This window comes from Hemitrygon akajei, chromosome 19 (genome assembly GCF_048418815.1).
Source record: "Hemitrygon akajei chromosome 19, sHemAka1.3, whole genome shotgun sequence".
Classification (NCBI taxonomy): domain Eukaryota; kingdom Metazoa; phylum Chordata; class Chondrichthyes; order Myliobatiformes; family Dasyatidae; genus Hemitrygon; species Hemitrygon akajei.
The window spans coordinates 14,257,779-14,277,672 of NC_133142.1; the positions used below are offsets into that span (position 1 = coordinate 14,257,779).

General features: G+C 42.0%; 1 protein-coding gene across 1 annotated transcript in view; it reads left to right on the top strand.

The window, feature by feature from the left end:
- The window catches only part of slc6a11b (solute carrier family 6 member 11b), a 202,808-nt gene extending 188,542 nt beyond the window's left edge, over positions 1-14,266 (top strand). Inside the window, exons 13-15 of the mRNA XM_073072100.1 lie at positions 3,294-3,394; positions 5,076-5,246; positions 13,172-14,266. Of these exons, the coding sequence (XP_072928201.1) occupies positions 3,294-3,394; positions 5,076-5,246; positions 13,172-13,330 (431 nt within the window). The 3' untranslated portion in view covers positions 13,331-14,266. The remainder of the gene's footprint in view (positions 1-3,293; positions 3,395-5,075; positions 5,247-13,171) is intronic.
- Positions 14,267-19,894: the final 5,628 nt, after the last annotated feature.

Here is a 19,894-nt window from a genome sequence, read left to right on the forward strand (position 1 = left end):
ATCAAGGAAGCAGAGATTCTGCAGAAGGACTTGCACAGATTGGGAGAATGCACAAAGAAGTTGCAGATGGAATTTAGTGTAGGTAAAAGTAAGGTCATGCACTTTGAAAGAAGGAATAAAAGTTTCAACCATAAGTTTGATAGAAGGACTATAGGTGTCAAATAAGTATTTTGCATCAGTCTTCATGATGGAAGACACGAGCAGTATGGAAGTTCCAGGTGTCAGGGAGCATTAAGTGTGTGAAATTACCATAATTAGAGATAAGGATTGTGGAGGCACTAGTAATGATCTTTCAGGAATCACCAGATTCTGGAATGGTTCCAGAAGACTGGAAAATTGCAAATGTTTCTCCACTTTTCAAGAAGGGAGAGAGGCAGAAGAAAGGAAACTATAGGCCAGTTGTCTGACCTCAGTGGTTACGAAGATGTTGGAATTGATTATTAAGGATGAGGTCTCAGGGTACTTGGAGGCACATGATCTAATGGGCCATAGTCAGCATGGTTTCCTCAAGGGAAAATCTTGCCTGACAAATCTGTTGGAATTCTTTGAAGAAGTAACAAGCAGGATGGATAAAGGAGAATTAGTTGATGTTGTGTACTTGGATTTTCAGAAGCCCATTGACAAGGTGCCACACATGAGGCTGCCCATGGTACTACAGGAAAGATTCCAGCATGGATAAAGCAGTGGCTGATTGGCAGGGGGCCACAGAGTGGAAATCAAGTGAGTTTTTTTTTGGCTGGTTGCCGGTGACTAGTGGTGTTCCACAGTGGTCTGTGTTGGGACCGAGTCTTTTTACATTATATATCAATGATTTGGACGATGGAATTGATGGGTTTTTGTTGCAAAGTTTGCAGATGATATGAAGATAGGTGGAGGGGCAGGTAGTTTTGAAGAGGTAGAGAGGCTACAGAAGGACTTAGATTAGCAGAATGGGCAAAGAAATGGCAAGTGGAATACAGTGTTGAGATGTGTATGGTCACGAACTTTGGTAGAAGAAATGAAAGAGTTGACTATTTACTGAATGGAGAGAAAATACAAAAAACTGAAATGCAAAAGGACTTGGGAGTCCTTGGGCAGGATTCCCTGAAGGTTAATTTTTTGGTTGAGTCTGTGGTGAGGAAGGCAAATGCTATGTTAGCATTCATTTCAAGAGGACTAGAATATAAAAGCAAGGATGTCATGTTGAGACTTTATACAGCACTGGTGAGGCCTCACTTGGAGTATTGTGAGCAGGTTTGGCCCCTTATCTTAGAAAGGATGTGCTGAAACTAAAGAGGGTTCAAAGGGGGGTTCACGAGAATTATTCTAGGATTGAACGGCTTGTCATATGAAGAGTGTTTGATTGCTGTGGGCCTGTATTCACTAGGATTCAGAAGAATGTGGGTTTACCTCATTGAAAACTGTCAAATGGTGAAAGGCTTTGATAGAGTGGATGTACAGAGGATGCTTCCTATGGTGGGAGAGTCAAAAACCAGAGGACACAGACTCAGAATAGAGGGGCATCCTTTTAGAACAGAGATGAGGAGGAACTTCTTTAGCCAAGAGATCTGTAGAATCTGTGGAATTCTTTGCCACAGGCGACTGTGGAGGCCAAGTCTTTCCGAATGTTCAAGGCAGAGGTTGATAGATTCTTGATTGGTTAGGGCATGAAGGAATCCAGAAAGAAGCTAGGAGATTGGGGCTAAGACGAAAATTGGATCAGCCATGGTGAAATGGTGGAATAGACTCATTGGGCCAAATGGTTTAATTCTGTTCCTATATCTTATGGTCTGATGGACTATTTTCTAAATGGGAAGAAAATTCAAAAATCAAATGTGCAAAAGAACCTGGGAGTCCTTGTGCAGGATTCTGTAGAGGTTAACTTCCAATTTGTGTCTTTGGTAAGGAAGGTAAATGCAATGTTGACATTCATTTTGAGAGGACAAGAATATAAAAGCAAAAATAAATGCTTTGTTTGGACCTCACTTGGAGTATTCTGAGCAGTTTTGGTCTCATTATCTATGAGAAGAAGTGCTGGCATTTAAGAATGATTCTGGGAATGAATATGTTAACATATGAGGAGCATTTGATGGCTCTGGGCATGTACTCGCTGGAGTTTAGAAGAATGGGGGGAATCTCATTAAAACTTATCAAATATTGAAAGGTCTGGATAGAGTGGATATGAGAAGGATGTTTTATTTAATGGGGGTGAACAGCCTCAGAATAGATGGATATCCATTTAGGACAGAGGTGAGGAGGAATTTCTTTTGCCAAAATGTAATGAATCTGTGAAATTCATTGCTACCAGTGACTGTGGAGGCCAAGTTATTGAGTATATGTAAAGTGGAGTTTGATGGGTTCTTGATTAGTCAGGGTGTCAGGGTTACAGGGAGAAGGCAGGAGTATTGGGTTGAGAGGGATAATAAATCAGCCATGATGCAGAGAAGACTCAATGGGCTGAATGGCCTAATTATGCTCCTATGTCTTATGGTCTTATAATCACATATTGTTATCCAATGCCCAGTTACAAGCGGCCGTGCTCAGAAGCTCTGAGGTATTAACATGAGCTGAGAGAACCTTCCATGTTAGAGGACTGTAGGTGGCATTATTGCAAGCCAAACTACATCTTTCTTACCTTTTAATATACATGACAGAGAAACGAAAAGCCCCTGTGCTTTGTATTCATACATCTGAGATTTGTTTAACTTCAAGTCACTGATTTATTTTTAAATTGCTTTGTTAAATTACAGCTCCCTCTGCTCTAGGGAAGCTAGCATTTCCCTGGAAACGAACGACTGATCGTTTTGGTCATGATGCCTATTCCCAGCCTCACTCAGTGTCACTAGGGTTTATTTTCTGCAGCCAGTCTCTTTGGGTAGCTTAAGAATGATGAATACAGGAGTAAATTACCTCAGGCCAGCAATGCTGTGCACAAGAGATAAAAATGGATTTCAAGAGGAAGATCCTGAATATTTTATTTCTCTCCCGTACACTGCGCTTGGTCTTCCTGATACAGATTGCACTTAATTGCAAGGCTAGAATATGAAGGAAATGAATCAGTTTATTTCGATAAGCATCATATTATCAAACATCTCCTTTGTAAATTTATCATGAATCTTGCCTCACTTTCAACACAGATTAAATTTTTTTCTATAAAATTCAAGAAAAATTACCAAACGAATGCTTTATCCTTGTAGGCCGGACAAAGCTTACCGTAAAATACTACAATAAAAGATTCATGCTGATAATAATTTGATGTTATTTTATGTGAAATGAAATAACTGATAGTATTTTGATCTCTCTTGTGTTCGCAGGAAGTGATCGTTTTTATGATAACATTGAAGACATGATCGGGTACAGACCTTTCATTCTGATTAAATGGTGCTGGGTATTCGTTACCCCTGGTATATGCGCAGTAAGTTTTTAATTCACTACTATTTCTTTTGATAACTACTTCTCTTTTTCATACTATTAAGAAAACTATTAATTATACATAGTGTCCTCAGAATTAAGTAAAATGGCAAAACTTCAGATTACTTATTGGAAGTTGTGCACTACTTTTAAAATGAAGCTTCTTCTCTGTTATTTAAATTTTATTATTTAAGCACCTTTTCCAATCGAGTTATCAATCACTATCAGTGAGACCTAATCTGGAGTATTGCGTGCAGTTTTGGTACCTACCTACAGGAAAGGTGTAAATAAAGAGTACAGGGAAAATGTACAATGATGTTGCCTGGACTGGAGAATCTGAGTTAAAAGGAAAAACTGAAGAGAATGGGACTTTATTCCTTGAGGGCAGATTTGAAAGAAGTATGCAAAATTATGAGGGGTATAGATGGGGTAAATACAAACAAGCTTTTTTCTCTGAAGTTGGGTGGGACTACAGCTGGAGGTCATGGGTTAAGGGTGAAAATTGAAAAGTTTAAGGGGAACATAAGGGAAACTTCTTCACTCAGAGGGTCAGGAGTGCTGCTAGTGCAAGTGGTGCTCAATTTCAATATTGAAGAGCGTTTGGATAGGTACGTAGATGGTAGGGGTATGGAGGGTATTGTCCCAGTGCAGGTGAATGGGAGTAGGCAGTTTAAATAATTCACCACGGACTAGATGGGCTGAATATGCTGTACTTTTCTATGACTCTATGACTATCTGCTGCTCCTATTTTCTTTTAAATTGTGCACCTTTCCAGGTTTTAAAATTAGATACTTATTCAATGTGTTCACTCCGTTGGTATTTTTAATTATTAGCATGATATGGTCCCTGATCTGGTTTTATTAAGAAAGGAATGTAAGAAGGCAAACTATGAAAGTTAGTGCAAAAGCAACATACTATGCAAATCTACAATAATCCTCTTCAGTTTAGGTAGAACATAAGGACATAACATAGAACATAGTTCAGGTGAAGGGTCGCTGTCCAGATTAAATATAACACAACCAAGTACAATTGCAAATCATAGCCAACAAAGGCCACTGAAGATTGGAAATTGAGATGACAGAACGTGTTACAATCACTCCACTCAAGAAGAGTAAATTTTGAACAATCTTTTTCTCAAACTTCAGTGAACAAATGCATTGAAAATATGATGTGGCACTGGACAAGAGTCTTACTGCATTGGGTAATAACCTCTCCAATGGAACCTAACATTAGTCTTGACCACAGAGTAACACTGTTACCTATTGGTTAGCATAACGTTTTACAGTACCAGCAACATGTGTTCAATTCCTGCTGCTGCCTGTAAGGAGTTTGTATGTTCTCCCCATGAACGCATGGGTTTCTTCCAGGGTTCTCTGGTTTCCTCCCACAATTCAAAGACGTACCAGTTGGTAGGTTAATTGGTTGTTGTAAATTGTCCCATGATTAGGCTAGAGTTAAATCAGGGAGTTGCTGGTCAACACGGCTCGATGGGCTGAAGGGCCTATTTCACGCCATTTGTCAACAAATAAACAAACAAACAAACATATCTAAAAATGTTGAGCACTGATCTGAAGTAATTGGGCCTTAAATGAAATGTTTGGAAACCAATTGAAGATGCTTTACATGAGTACATGGGAATATTTGAGATAATTGACATTAATGTTGATAAATCATTCTTCTTTCAGGCAATTTTCATTTTCTTCATTGTGAGGTATAAACCACTCAAGTACAACAATGTTTATGTCTATCCTGACTGGGGTTATGCACTCGGTTGGGCACTGGCTCTGTCTTCTATGGTCTGCATACCTCTGGGATTTATCTTCAAAATATGGACTACTGAAGGAACGTTTTTAGAGGTAATTGCAAGCAGATATTTTATTATTAATAGTATTTTTAATTTTCATTTCTCAATGCTTATCTCTGTAGGAACTCAAGCTTATCATTTCACTCAAGTTTCACTCTTCTGCATGATGCCTTTGTAGCAGGTATTTCTTGAGTGAATTGTGACTTTGACTATTTGTACCATGTTGAGATAACATTGCTCCGGAAGCTTGTCTAATCGTTTCTTGGTCCGAGTCACCCCTGTGTCACTTGTAGTTCTGTTCCAGGGCACATGGGATGACATCATTCCCAATTTTGAAAGCTTCTGGGGTATTGGGGGTCAACCAGACCTTCCCAAAGCTGGAATGGGTTTACTGTCAGGTAAATCCCTCATTTACAATTTATCCTTCTGCCCCACACTACTGCAACTGCTCCCACCTCATTTCACCACTTCCATACTTTGATCTTACTCTGAATTCTGGGCCTCTTCACCTGCAGCCTTATCCACTGCTAGTCCAAAGAAACCTACTGGTGCTTTAAACCCAGTGATCACCCAAGGCTCCCCATCCACACCTCTCTTCCATGCTGGACATGTCCAACAGCTTAGCTATTAACAACATGTTACACAGACAAAGCAGTTTAATCTGATTTGTCATAATAAATCATCTGGTCTATTCTACCAGAGATATTTTCCCTTTGTTCTTCTCAGCCCTCACCGGCCTTCCTGGCTGCGTAACTGTAACTTGTTTTAGCCAGAAGTTAGTGAATCTGTGGAATTCGTTCCCACAGGCAGCTGAGAAAGCCAAGTCTTTACATATATTTAAGGCAGAGGTTGATAGAGTCTTGATTGGTCAGGGCATGAAGATATACGGGGAGAAGGCAGGAGATTGAGGTTGAGAGATGAGATAGATCAGCCATGATGAAATGGCAGAACAGATTCAGTGGGCCAGATGGCCTGGTTCTGCACCTATACTTTAGGTTCTCCTTCTTTCTCAGATCTGATCAAGATCCAGACCTGAAATATGAATGGGTTCTCTTTCCAGGGATGCCATTTGATCTGCTTAGTGCTTCCAGCATTTTCAAATTTTATCTCAGATCTGCAGAAATTTTTTCATTTGTTATCATTATCTTACCACATTAGTGTGTTTTTTAAACGAGTATTCATGAAAAATGTATTTTGTCCAAAATCACCATTGGAGTGCCTCAGGGATCTGTTCTGGGACCCTTACTTCTCGTGATTTTTATAAATGACCTGGATGAGGAAGTGGAGGGATGGGTTAGTAAATTTGCTGATGACATAAAGGTTGGGGGTGTTGTGGATAGTGTGGAGGGCTGTCAGAGGTTACAGCGGTACATTGATACAATGCAAAACTGGGCTGAGAAGTGGCAGATGGAGTTCAACCCAGATAAGTGTGAGGTGGTTCATTTTGGTAGGTCAAATATGATGGCAGAATATAGTATTAATGGTATGACTCTTGGCAGTGTGGAGGATCAGAGGGATCTTGGGGTCCGAGTCCATAGGACATTCAAAGCTGCAATGCAGGTTGACTCTATGATTAAGAAGTCATACGGTGCATTGGCCTTTATCAATTGTGGGATTGAGTTTAAGAGCCGAAAGATAATGTTGCAGCTATATAGGACCCTGGTCAGACTCCACTTGGGAGTACTGTGCTCAATTCTGGGTTGCCTCACTATAGGAAGGACGTGGAAACCTTAGAAAGGGTGCAGAGTATATTTACAAGGATGTTGCCTGGGCTGGGGAGCATGCCTTATGAGAATAGGTTGAGTGAACTCGACCCTTTCTCCTTGGAGTGACAGAGGATGAGAGGTGACTTGGTAGAGGTGTACAAGATAATGAGAGGCATTGACCGTATGGATAGTCAGAGGCTTTTCCCCAGGGCTGAATTAGCTAGCACGAGAGGGCATAGTTTTAAGGTGCTTGGAAGCAGATACCGACCGAGGAGATGTCATGGATAAGTTTTTTGCACAGTGAGTGGCGAGTGCACAGAATGGGCTGCCGGCGGCGATGGTGGAGGCGGAAACTATAGGGTCTTTTAAGAGACTCCTGAATGGCTACATGGAGCTTAGAAAAATAGAGGGCTATGGGTAAATCCTAGGTAGTTCTAAGGTAGGGACATGTTTGGCACATCTTTGTGAGCCGAAGGGCCTGTATTGTGCTGTAGGTTTTCTATGTTTCTATCCCTCTCCCCCCCAATTCTCCTGAGCTCCAGGGAATACAGCCCAAGAGCTTCCAGAGGTTCCTCATACGGTAACCCTTTCATTCCTGGAATTATTCTCGTGAATCTTCTCTAAACCCTCTCCACAGTCAGTATATCCTTTCTAAAATAAGGAGCCCAAAACTGCACACAATACTCCAAGTGTGGTATCACAAGTGCCTTATAGAGCCACAACATCACATCCCTGCTCTTATATTCTATACCTCTAGAAATGAATGCCAACATTGCATTCACCTTCTTCACCACTGACTCAACCTGCAGGTTAACCTTTAGGGTATCTTGCACAAGGACTAGCAAGTCCCTTTGTATCTCTGCGTTATGACTTCACTCCCCATCTAAATAATAGTCTGCCCGTTTATTTCTTCCACCAAAGAGCTTGACCATACACTTTCCAACATTGTATTTCATTTGCCACTTCTATGCCCATTCCCTTAAACTATCTAAGTCTCTCTGCAGGCTCTCTGTTTCCTCAACACTACCCGCTCCTCCACCTATCTTTGTATCATCGGCAGTAGGGTCTCATAGAAACATTCCGAATGTTAAAGGCCTGAACAAATTAGATATGGCAAAGTTATTTCCCATGATAGGGGACTCTAGGACAAGAGGGCACGACTTCAGGATTGAAAGACGCCCATTTACAACAGAGATGCGGAGAAATTACTTTAGTGAGAGAGTGGTAAATTTGTAGAATTTGTTGCCATGAGCAGTTGTGGAGCCCAAGTCATTGGGTGCATCTAAGGCAGAGATAGATATTCTTGATTAGCCAGGGCATCAAAGGGTATGGGGAGAAGGCAGGGGAGTGGAGATGACTGGAGGAATTGGATCAGCCCATGGCTGAATGGTGGAGCAAACTCAATGGGCTGAATGGCCTACTTCTCTTCCTCTATCTTATGGTTCTTTGGTCTAATAGTTCACTTTCCTGCCATACAAAATGGTCATACACTAGATCTTGGGAGCAAGAACTCTTCATTCTTCATTACTGCTTGTGCACCTGACCAGGTTTAAAGCTTTAAATTTTAAAATTTCAAAGTAAATTTATTCTCAAATTACGTGTTTATTACAATTTACTATCTTGAGATTCATTTTCTTGCAGGCATTTACAGGAAGAAAAGAAATACAATATGATTTCTGAAAAATTATGCATGAACATAATTTTTTAAATATTCCAGAGTAAGATTAGGATGATTTGGCAGATGAACGCGTGGCTGAGGAATTGGTACAAGATGCACACTTTCAGGTTTTTGGATCACTGTGATCTCTTCTGGGGAAGTTGTGACCTGTACAAAAAGGATGGGTTACAGCTGAACCCGAGGGGGACCGATATCCTTGCAGGCAGGTTTGCTAGAGCTGTTGAGAAGGGTTTAAACTGACTTGGCAGAGGGCTGGGAAACAGAGTGATCATGCTGAGGATGAGGCATTTGATATACAGTACAACTAGTTGTAGTGAGACTGTGAGGAACGACAGGCAGATGGTAGGACAAAATTGCATGTCAGTAGGATGAATTAAAGTTTAACAGTGGGCCAGCATTGAAAAGGGTGAAAATGATGATGATGCAGCCTCCGTCGGTCAGGGTCGACCATGAATGTTGCGTCCTAGCTGTCTAGCTACACAAGCCAGGGCAGTGCAATATGGAGGGCGAGCTGCTGCCCATGTCGCATGCTCCCCCTCTTCACGCATCTGATGAACCCAAAGGAATGGCAGAGACCGACTGAGCAGCATCACAGGAGTTGCCAGTCAGCTTTGAACTTCACTTAGGGACTCCAGCTATGGATTTTACCCTCGTGGTTTACTCCCGAAGCCTTCCCCGTGAGTGGATATATCTGCCAGCCACAGCTGACGAGCCCCATCTGCCCAATGTGACTGGATTTAAGGCGCCAGTAACCCGCCTTTACCCCCTCTCCTGTCAGTAGAAACAGTTCTGCTGGGCTTAGTAGCTAAGCCACACGTGAAGGCCAGGAGCTGTACTTGGTTGTCAGAGGCTATTTGAGTCGCACACCATTTAACAGGAGCATTTAGTAGGTAGTGGGAGCTTGTCCCCACGACCACTCCCAGCTATAACAACCTTATGGAACCAAAGAGTGATGAATACAGGACTGAAGGTGTTATAAAAAAACACGAAATGCTGGCAGAACTCAGCAGGTCAGACAGCATCTATGGGAGGAGGTAATAACGACGTTTCAGGCTGAAACCCTTCATCAGGAGGTGTTATAGGCCAGTTCACCTGACTTCAGTGTTTGGTAAAATGTTGGAGTCATTAAATGGGCCAAAGTCAGCAAGGTTTCCTTAAAGGGAAAACTTGCCTGACAAATCTGCTGGAATTCTTTGAGGAAATAACAGGCAGGTTAGACAAAGGAGAGTCAGTGTGTATGGTTTATTTGCATATACAGAATTTATTGTTAGGGGATTGAATACCAAAACAAAGATGTTATGTTTCACTTCTAAATGGCCTTTGGTTAAACTTCAACTCGAGAGGTTTTTTTTGTAAGAAGGAATACGTTGGAAGATGTTTAGAGAAAAATTAATACCTGAAATAGATGGATAATCCTGTGGCAAAAGGCAAGAGAGGCTTTGCTCGTATCCCCTCAATGCCCTCTCAGATTTGATATTTTTACTTTGGAAGTGGACCCAGACTGGGTGTTATAAGGAATTGATAAGGATGTTATAAGTTTTAAGGAAAGATTCAATAGGTTAGGTCTTCATTCCCTGTAACATAGAAGATCGAGGGTAGATTTGATACAGGTGTACAAAATTATGAGGAGTTTAGATAGGGTAAAGGCAAGTCGGTTTTTTCCACCGAGATTGGGTGAGACTACAACTAGAGGTCATGGGTTAAGGGTGAAAGGTGAAATGTTTAAGGGGAACATCTTCATGCAGAGGGTGATGACAGTGTGGAATGGATTGCTGGCGGAAGTGGTGGATGCTAATTTAATTTCAAAACTTTTAAAAAAGTTTGTATAGGTACGTGGATGGGAGAGGTATGGAGGGCTATGGTCTGAGTGCAGGTCTTTGGAACTAGGGAGTCATAGAATAGATGGGCCAAAGGGCCTGTTTCTGTGTGGTAGTAGTCTATGACTCTATGACTATCTACCAAAAATGAGAATATGTGATATTCTATGCAATTTGAATACAAATATAGTTAATGTTATATAGTTGACAGCCTTTTAGATGTAACCATGACTGGTTTGGTGAGAATGATGGACAGATGTCAGCTTGGGACATCCCATAATCCCATCCATAAATTGAAACAAAGAGCATCGGTTCCAGTGCTCTGGGTGTGGCCTCCTGTATATTGGTGAGACCCGACATAGATTGGGAGATTGCTTCGCTGAACACCAATGCTCTGCCCGCCAGAAAAAGCCAGATCTCCCAGTGGCCACCCATTTTAATTCCACTTCCTGCTCTCATTCTGATACGTCTATTCATGGCCTCCTCCACTGTCGTGATGAGGCCACACCTTAGATTGGAGGAACAACACCTTATATTCCATTTGGGTAGCCTCCAACCTAATGGCTTGAACATCGAGTTCTCGAACTTCCAGTAATGCACCCCACTTCAACATTTCCTATTCCCTTTTCCCTCTCTCACCTCATCTCCTTGCCCACCCATCGCCTCCCTCTGGTGCTCCACCCCCTCCTCTTTCTTCTATAACCTTCTGTCTCTTTCACCAGTCAACTTCCCAGCTCTTTACTTCATCTCTCCCCCTTCAGGTTTCACCTATCACCTGGTTTTTCTCTCTCCCTCACCCCACTTTTTAAATCTACTCCTCAGCTTTTTTCTCTCCAATCCTGCTGAAGGGTTTCGGCCCGAGACATCGACTGTACTCTTTTCCATAGATGCTGCCTAGCCTGCTGAGTTCCTCCGGCATTTTGTGTGTGTTGCTTGGATCTCCAGCATCTGCAGATTTTCTCTTGTTTTTGAAAGCATCAGTTGTTAGAATTGTCCTAGTTGCCTCCATTGCCGACATCTCTACATGCATTGTCTCTCTGATACCTGGTCCATTCACACCATGGCTGTTCTTTGTCATCTGACTCTACACCAGGGGTTCTCAACCTTTTTACATGTCATGAGTCCCTACCATTAACCGAGGGGTCCATGGGCTCCAGATTGGCAACCCCTACTCGACAGGTATTTGCCATCATTAAGCTGACATTCGCTTATCTGCTCCAGTGTTCCCTCAGAGAGTTTGACTTTCTCCCTGTGACGACGTTGTGTAGCTTTCCTCCGGGTCCTCCGGTTTCCTCCTACTGTTCACTTGGTAGCTTATTCGGCCACTGGAAATTGCCCCTGAAATTTAGGTGAGTGGTAGTTTCTTGGTAAAATCAATAGGAATGTGGGCAGAATAAAATGTGATTAGTGAAGGAATGAATCTCAGGTAGGATTGTATATGGTGACATAAATGTGGTTTGATAATAAATTTACTTTGAACTTTGATTAGTGTAGTTGGCACTTGATGGTTAGCACAGATTCAAATGGGCAGAAGGGCCTCCTTCCTGATGTATTACTATGTGACTGTGCAACTCTTAACACATCAATGTTCCATCATCTCAGTGCGTCTCACGAGATGTGTGTCTATATAAAACAGTCCACTCCATAGTCGCTCTCCAAGAGGACCACAACGTTGTAGTCTGGAGGCTTGTGTGCCTCAATGACCCAGAGAGCTACAGTATGTTGGCTGGAGTTGGGGCTTGACGTTTTGGCTCTTTATTGGTTCACCAAAGCCAAGCAGGTCAAAGGGTAGAGGTCAGACTAAGAGTGGTCCACTGGTCCTCCAGGTTCAGGGGTTTAACCGCCCTGACTGGTAAAGCAAAACTGTTACAGAGACAACAATGAAGAATCCTTCTACATCTGAGTGCGACTGTATTCCTGAGTCTCCACCCGGAATTTGCGTGACTGACAGTAGTGAAAATTGAGCTATCGGCATGACGAAGGAAGCCCTGAACACTGCCAGAAATGGAAGACCTTCATTGCTGGCCTTAATGCCAGTGGCATAATGGGTAGTAGTGAGACTCCATAGTAACAGTCCACTTCGGTAGTAACACCTTGTTTCCGTGCAGCTGTCAGTGTAGTTGACATTGATCCCTGTCTCTGCAGTTGTAATCTTGTTTACTGCCGCCGATGTAATGTCAATGAAGTTTGCTACGGTAATGAAAAGGATTAAAGGCTGCAGTCTTCTTATTAATAGTCCCTAGTGCCTCCCCTTCTAAACTGTAGCTGCAGACTGGATGTTCTCCTGTGTCCTAACGCTCTGGGCTAATTCTGCTGCCTTGTACGTGAAAGCATGTCATCAAGTCCAGTGCCTGGATGAAAGCCGGGAGGTGCTTTTTTGGGCCACATGTGGAAGGGGGAAAGTGCATCCAACCTGAGGAGCAGTCGCTTCAGAAATGAGATCCTTTTAACACAGAATGACCGTTCAGCTTGTTCCACAACCTAACCCCACCTTCTCAAGCCCTAAAGAGGAAGCTGTCTAAATTGTCTTGTGTAGGCAAGACTCACCAGACCTGAAAACCCTGCTTGGTGTTCAGTCAAGAACCTTGCTCTCCACTTGCAGACACTATTGCTGTATTTGTTCATCAGTACGTACTCTGGTGTCGTACATTGAGTCTTTTCAATACGTACCTCGTTGCTCGGAATCAAATGTTAACTTCATTCCTTGTCTTCAAATAAAGGAGAAAATGAGCAGGCAAGTCTCCTCTTAATAACGCCGTATTTCAAACTCTTTCAGAAAATTAAGAAGCTTACCACACCCAGTCCCAACCTGCGACGGAAAGGAGTGAGAATATCAAATATGGATGCGTGCTGCAGCACAATCAGTGACTGTGATGGCAAACTTAAAGGTGATGGGCGCATTCCCACCATCACGGAGAAAGAGACACACTTCTGAACAAATCCCTCAGTCTGTTTTGTAAAACAACAGCAAAAATTGCTGTCACTTAATTATAGAGGCCTGCTTGTTTTGCACAAACTTTATTATTAACTTGTTAATTCAAAATTAAGCATTATATACTTGTCTAAAAAGTGACTTTTTAATGATTATATAAGTAACTGGATATATATATAGTGCTTGATATTAGAGAGCTCATGCAATAATGTGACACTGGTAAATGTTCTATAGGAAGGTTAGTGTGCAATCAATACATAATGTGATGTAAAACTTTTATAATTGGAACTCTTTTTCATTATGGAAGGCACAGTTTTTTAATGGACAATTTTGCTCATCTGTAAGTTCGTTAAAGACCATTCCAAGTCACAGTGCATGTTTGTGGAGTCATCAAGCCTTCCTATCTATATCCACAAGGGTAGGTACAACAAAGGTCTCTGATGTTAAGGAGAAAAATTAAATAGACTTCCTGAGTTGTAACTTCTGAATTATTTTTGATGGAATTTTGTTATTTAAGGGCTTTTAAATCGACAATATTTCTATGGGTATGACCTTCCTCTGTATATTTTCCCTAACCAAAGCCCCATAAACATACATACATGATTGGTGTGGTCCAAAATGTTCTATTACTAAAGTGCTCTGCTTGTAAATGTATGCTATGGACGTAAAATAACCCACTACTGATATTTTTTACAACTTTCCTACATTTGTTATTATCTGGGACAAATATTCAAGAAATTGTGGGGGAAACCGTTATTTTTAGTTTCTGTAAGAAAAAAATACTTGGTACATAGCAAGACCAAGTAATCTGCCCTTTTTAAAGGGATCTGCAACAGTAGATGTGATGCCACGTTTCACACACTGGAGAGTTTTGTGGCACAAAGTTCTGTCTGCTTACTCATCATTTTTAAAGATAAATAAAGTTATCGATTTACTTCATGGCTGCCTGTTACGTTCTTTTGCGATGAGAAGTGAAATGAAGATGCTTTCTCTTAGTATTCCAAGCATCCAACAGGCTAGGAGTGCTTCTTGTCCAGCATTCCAGGGAGGTGATATTGCATGGCATCTTCCCTCCAGACTGGCCACTACTGCTGCAGTGTGTTACTAGACCAGGCGGGATAATTCACCCACATGTGAAAACCTGTAGGTGCTGCACATCCAAAGCAACGCACACAAAATGCTGGAGGAACTCAGCAGGCCAGAGAGTATCAACGGAAAAGAGTGGACAGTTGGCGTTTTGGGCCAAGACCCTACATCGGGACTGGAAAGGAAAGGGAGAAGGAGTCAGAATAAAAAGGCTGGGGGGAGGGGTGGTGGGAAGGGGAGGAAGAAGTACAAGGTGGCAGGTGATCGGTAAAACCAGCAAGAGGTTGGTGAAGTAAACAGCTGCGAAGTTGATTGTTGAAAGAGACAAAGGGCTGGAGAAGTGGGAATCTGATAGGAGAGGACAGAAGACTATGGGAGAAAGGGAAGGGAGAGGGGCACCAGAGGGAGTTGATGGACAGGTAAGAAGAGAAGATGTGAGAGGGAAATAAGAATGGTGAAGTGGGGGGGGGGGGTGGTAGGTCAATTGGGAGGTTCGTGAAATCAGCATTCATGCCATCAGCTTGGCGGTTACCCAACAGAGTATAAGGTGTTGCTCCTGCAACCTGAGTGTGGGCTCATCGCAGCGGTGGAAGGGGCCATGGACTGACAAGTAGGAGTGTGATTGGGAAGTAGAATTGAAATGGATAGCCACCAAGAAATTCTGCCTTTTGCAGTGGATGGACCGAAGGTGGTCGACGAAGCGGTCTCCCAATCTGTGTCAGGTCTCACCAATAACTCACTCATTTTCCAACATCCTCCCTAGAAGCTCATACTCACTGCTGCTTCAAAGTAATTCTTAAAAAATCTAAATGAAAAACAAAATGCTGGAAAAGCTCAGGGAGTCGGGCTGCATCTGAGGAGTTAATGTTTCAATCAATCGTGTTTCTTCATAACTGACTGATATTTAGCCGTGGAGCCGAGGTGCCATTTGTCATTTAGAAGCCTTCAGCTGATCTGATTCTCTCTGAAGAGGTGAGTGAAGGCCAGCTTTCAATAAATGATTAACTTCTAATTCATGGAGCATGTTGTCAACTACAATCAGTATATTTTGAAATTAGGAGTGTGTGTTATGAGATGTAAATCAATCATTGTAATCTGGGATTTTGATAATGTCAGTCCATAGGAAAGGGGAGAAAAACAAAATGTGCTGGGAATATGCAACCAGTTTCAATGAAAATTTAACAAAAAGAAACGCTGTATCTGTTTCTCTTTCTATACATCTAGACTAAGTTTCTCAACATGTTTCAGTTTTTATTTCAGATTTACAACATCTGCAGTATTTTATTTTTATATAGGAATAAATTATATGGTCAGTCAGCAGCTCATTTCAATTCCAAGTATGTGCATGATTTGGAGCAACACACGCAAAAAGTGCTGGAGGAACTCAGCAGGCCAGGCAGCATCTATGGAAGAGACTAAACAGTTGAGGATTCAGGCTGAGACCCTTCTTCAGGCCTGGAAAGGAAGGGGAGAAATCATGTATATAATTTGTAACTTAAACTAATTAACTCGTGGTGCCTTTTTCCTTCTGCTCTTCCCCAATTTTTTTCTTGTTGCTTCTCTATCGCCTCCATTTCTACAGTAAAGTGGACTGAAATAAGCAGTTTCGGATAAAAGCAATCCAGAACTAGCACAATGGAGTTGATGTCAACAAAATAGAGAGAGTACAGAGGAGATTTACTAGAATGTTACCTGGGTTTCAGCACCTAAGTTACAGGGAAAGGTTGAACAAGTTAGGTCTTTATTCTTTGGAGCATAGAAGGTTGAGGGGGGACTTGATAGAGGTATTTAAAATTATGAGGGGGATAGATAGAGTTGATGTGGATAGGCTTTTTCCATTAAGAGTAGGGGAGATTCAAAGAAGAGGACTTCAGTTGAGAGTTAGGGGGCAAAAGTTTAGGGGTAACACGAGGGGGAAATTCTTTACTCAGAGAGTGGTAGCTGTGTGGAATGAGCTTCCAGTAGAAGTGGTAGAGGCAGGTTTGATATTGTCATTTAAAAAAACATTGGCTAGGTATATGGACAGGAAAGGAATGGAGAGTTATGGGCTGAGTGCAGGTAGGTGGGACTAGGTGAGAGTAAGCGTTCGGCACAGACTAGAAGGGCCGAGATGGCCTGTTTCCGTGCTGTAATTGTTATATGGTTAATGGAGGTCCTGAAAATTAGAATTCACTTGTGAAATTTGGGAAATAGGTAACATGAAAAGCATGAGTTATCATCTCAGAACCCAGCAGAACTAATTGGATTGAGGGGATGAAGTCTTAGAATAACAGTGTCCCTTGACACTAAGAGAATTTCATAACTAACGAGTAAGCCTAACCAACTTCATAGAAGTTTTTCAAAACAAGTTTAGCAATCTTATTTGAAAGTCAAAATAACTCCTGATGTGGGAAACTTGAAATAAAAATAATGCTTGAAACACTCAGCATGTCAGGCAGCATCTGTGGAAAGAGAAAGACTTAATATTTCAGACTGAAGACAGTGTGTTTTCAGTATTTTCCATTTACACAACCACCTTATTTTACTCTCTTAATACACTGAATCTAATGAGCTGTGCTGCCTGTATTTCGTCTACTTTCCCCATAACCATAAAGGGTAAATAGGGCAAAAGGGAAATGTCAGAATTAAAAATATTTGAAGAACGAGAACAGCATAGAAGCTAAGGTATACCTGTGGACGTATCTGGTCACTTAGCTCTTGAGCCTGTTCTGCTATTTAACAAAATCATGGCTGATTTGTAAGCTAGTTTCATAAGCCGCCTATTCCCTGAATCCGTTAAGAGCTTTGTTTGGAGAACATCTGTGAAGCTCATTTAAATTTAATTGTTGTGGTATCCATGTTTGTTTACAGAGATGAATTCTAAATTTTTACCATCGTTTGGGGGTAAAACTGTTTCCTCAACTGCAGTCTAAGTGCCACAGCCAGCAGCAGTATCAGTTCACTGAGACTCTGCTCCCCACTGTCCTGTGACCAAATGCCAAAGGAAAAGAGAATGAATGGAAATGCTTTCCAGCTGCACTGGACTGCAGAAATATTAGGCACAGGAACTCTGTATCAAATAATCCCAGCAGCACCTGCAAATTATAAGTCTCAGTGCAAGCCACGGTGTGCCCTGTGTGAAAAGGAGTAAGAGAGCTGAACCCACACAATTGCTTACTCAGAGAGGGAGATTGCTTGGGGTTACTAGTTACTTAGCAAGGGCCAATAGAAAGAAGTGAGGTGTAAGCAGAGTGGGCCAGTGTTAGAGTGGTCAGGCTTGGCAAGAACAAGCATAGGCAAGAATTTCAGCTTGAGAAGTTAGAGGTAGAACAATTATAGGCAGGATGGTAGTTCAGGCAGTGGAATGCTCCTCCTGTAAGATGTGGGATTTCAGGGACCCTAACAATCCCTCTGATGACTACATCTGCAGGAAGTGCATCCAACTGCAACTCCTGACTGACAAGGACAAGGTACTGGAGCTGGATGTACTCATGATCATCTGGGCGGCTGAGGAACGTCATGGATGGGACTTTTTCTGAGGTGGTCACACCCATAGTGCAGACTTCAGATAGTAGAAGGGTGACTACCAAGAGAAGCAAATGACCTATCGGCGCACAGCAGCAGCAGGAAGATCATTAGTAATATGGCTGGCTCTGAGGCTCAGCAAGGAAGGATAAAGTGTTAGACAGCGATAGGGATAGGAGACTCGAGGGTTAGAGGGACAGACAGAAGATGCTGTGGCCGTGAAAGAGAAGCCAGGATGATGTGATATCTCCCAGATGCTAGGGTCCAGGATGCCTCAGTGTGGCTGCAGAAAATTCTCAAGAGGGAGGGTGACCAGATAGAGGTCGTGGTGCACATTAGCACCAATGACATGGGAACTTTTATATATTGTATATGAAAGGGAAAACAGCATAACCTCTGAGGTAGTAATCTCTACATTACTCCCAGTAACATGTGCTAGTCAGGGCAAGAATAGGATGATAGTACAGATGAATGAGTGGCTGAGGAATTTGTGCATGGGGCAGAGTTCAGATTTCTAGATAATTGGGATCTCTTCTAGGGAAGCTATGACCTGTACAAAAGGATAGGTTGCATCTGAATTCAAGAGGGATGAATAACATTGTGGGAAAGTTTATTAGAGCTGTTAGGGAGGGTATAAGCTAATTTGGCAAGTTTATAGGAACCAGAGTGATAGGGCTGAGGATGGGGCAGTTGGTATACAAGTCGATGCAGTGTGTAGTGAGACTGTGAGGAAGGACATGAAGATGATAAAGCAAAATTGCAGATAGTGAGATGAGTTGAAGTATAACGCTGGGGGAAAAGTTGAAAAGAGTGATGAATACAGGATTGAAGATGTAATATTTGAATTCACGCACTATATGGAATAAGGTAGCTGGCCTTGTAGCACAGAGATTGGCAGATATGACAATGTAGGTATTACTGTGTCATGGCATCACAAGAAAGGCAGCGTCCATTATTAAGGACCTCCAGCACCCAGGGCATGCCCTTTTCTCACTGTTACCATCAGGTAGGAGGTACAGAAGCCTGAAGGCACACACTCAGCGATTCAGGAACAGCTTCTTCCCCTCTGCCATCCGATTCCTGAATGGATGTTGAATCTTTGGACACTACCACACTTTTTTAATTTTTTTTTTCTCTGCTAGGTTATAAATTGCATTGAACTGCTGCTGCTAAGTTAACAAATTTCACATCACATACCGGTGATAATAAACCTGATTCTGATTCTGATTCATCCTTACAAAGAAGTGGCAAAGGATCAGAAGATGTAGAATCCTTGTGGGTAGAGTTAAGAAGCTGCAAAGGCTAAAAAGACCCTGATGGGAGTTAGATTTCAGGCCTCTGAACAGTAGCCAAGGTATGGGATATAAATCACAATGGGAGATAGAAAAGGCATATTATAAGGGCAATGTTATGGTAGTAATGGGGATTTCTATATGCAGGTAGATTGGGAAAATTAGGTTGGTGCTGGATCCCAAAAGAGGGAATTTGTAGAGCACCTACGAGATGGCTTTGGTTGAGCTGCTAGGGGAAATGCAACTCTAGCTTGGGTGTTATGTATTGAACCAGATTTGATTAGGGAGCTTAGGGTAAAGGAACTTTAGGAGGCAGTGATCATAATAGAGTACAGTGCAAACGTATTAGACACATACTGCGTATGTGCCAAAGACCTTTGCACAGTACTGCATGATAGAATACACTCTTCAATTTGAGAGGGAGAAGAGAAAGTCAGATGTTTCAGTATTACTTTGGAGTAAAGGGAATTACAGACGCATGAGAGAGGAGCTGCCCAAAGCTGGTTGGAAAGGGGCACTAGCAGGGATGAAGCAGGAATAGCAAGGGCTGAAGTTTCGGAGATATTTGGAAGGCATAGGATAGATAGATCCCAAAAATGAAGAAGTATTCTAAAGGGTGGATGAGGCAACTGTGACTCAAAAGGAAACTCAAAGACAGCATAAAAACGAAAGAGAGGATATATAA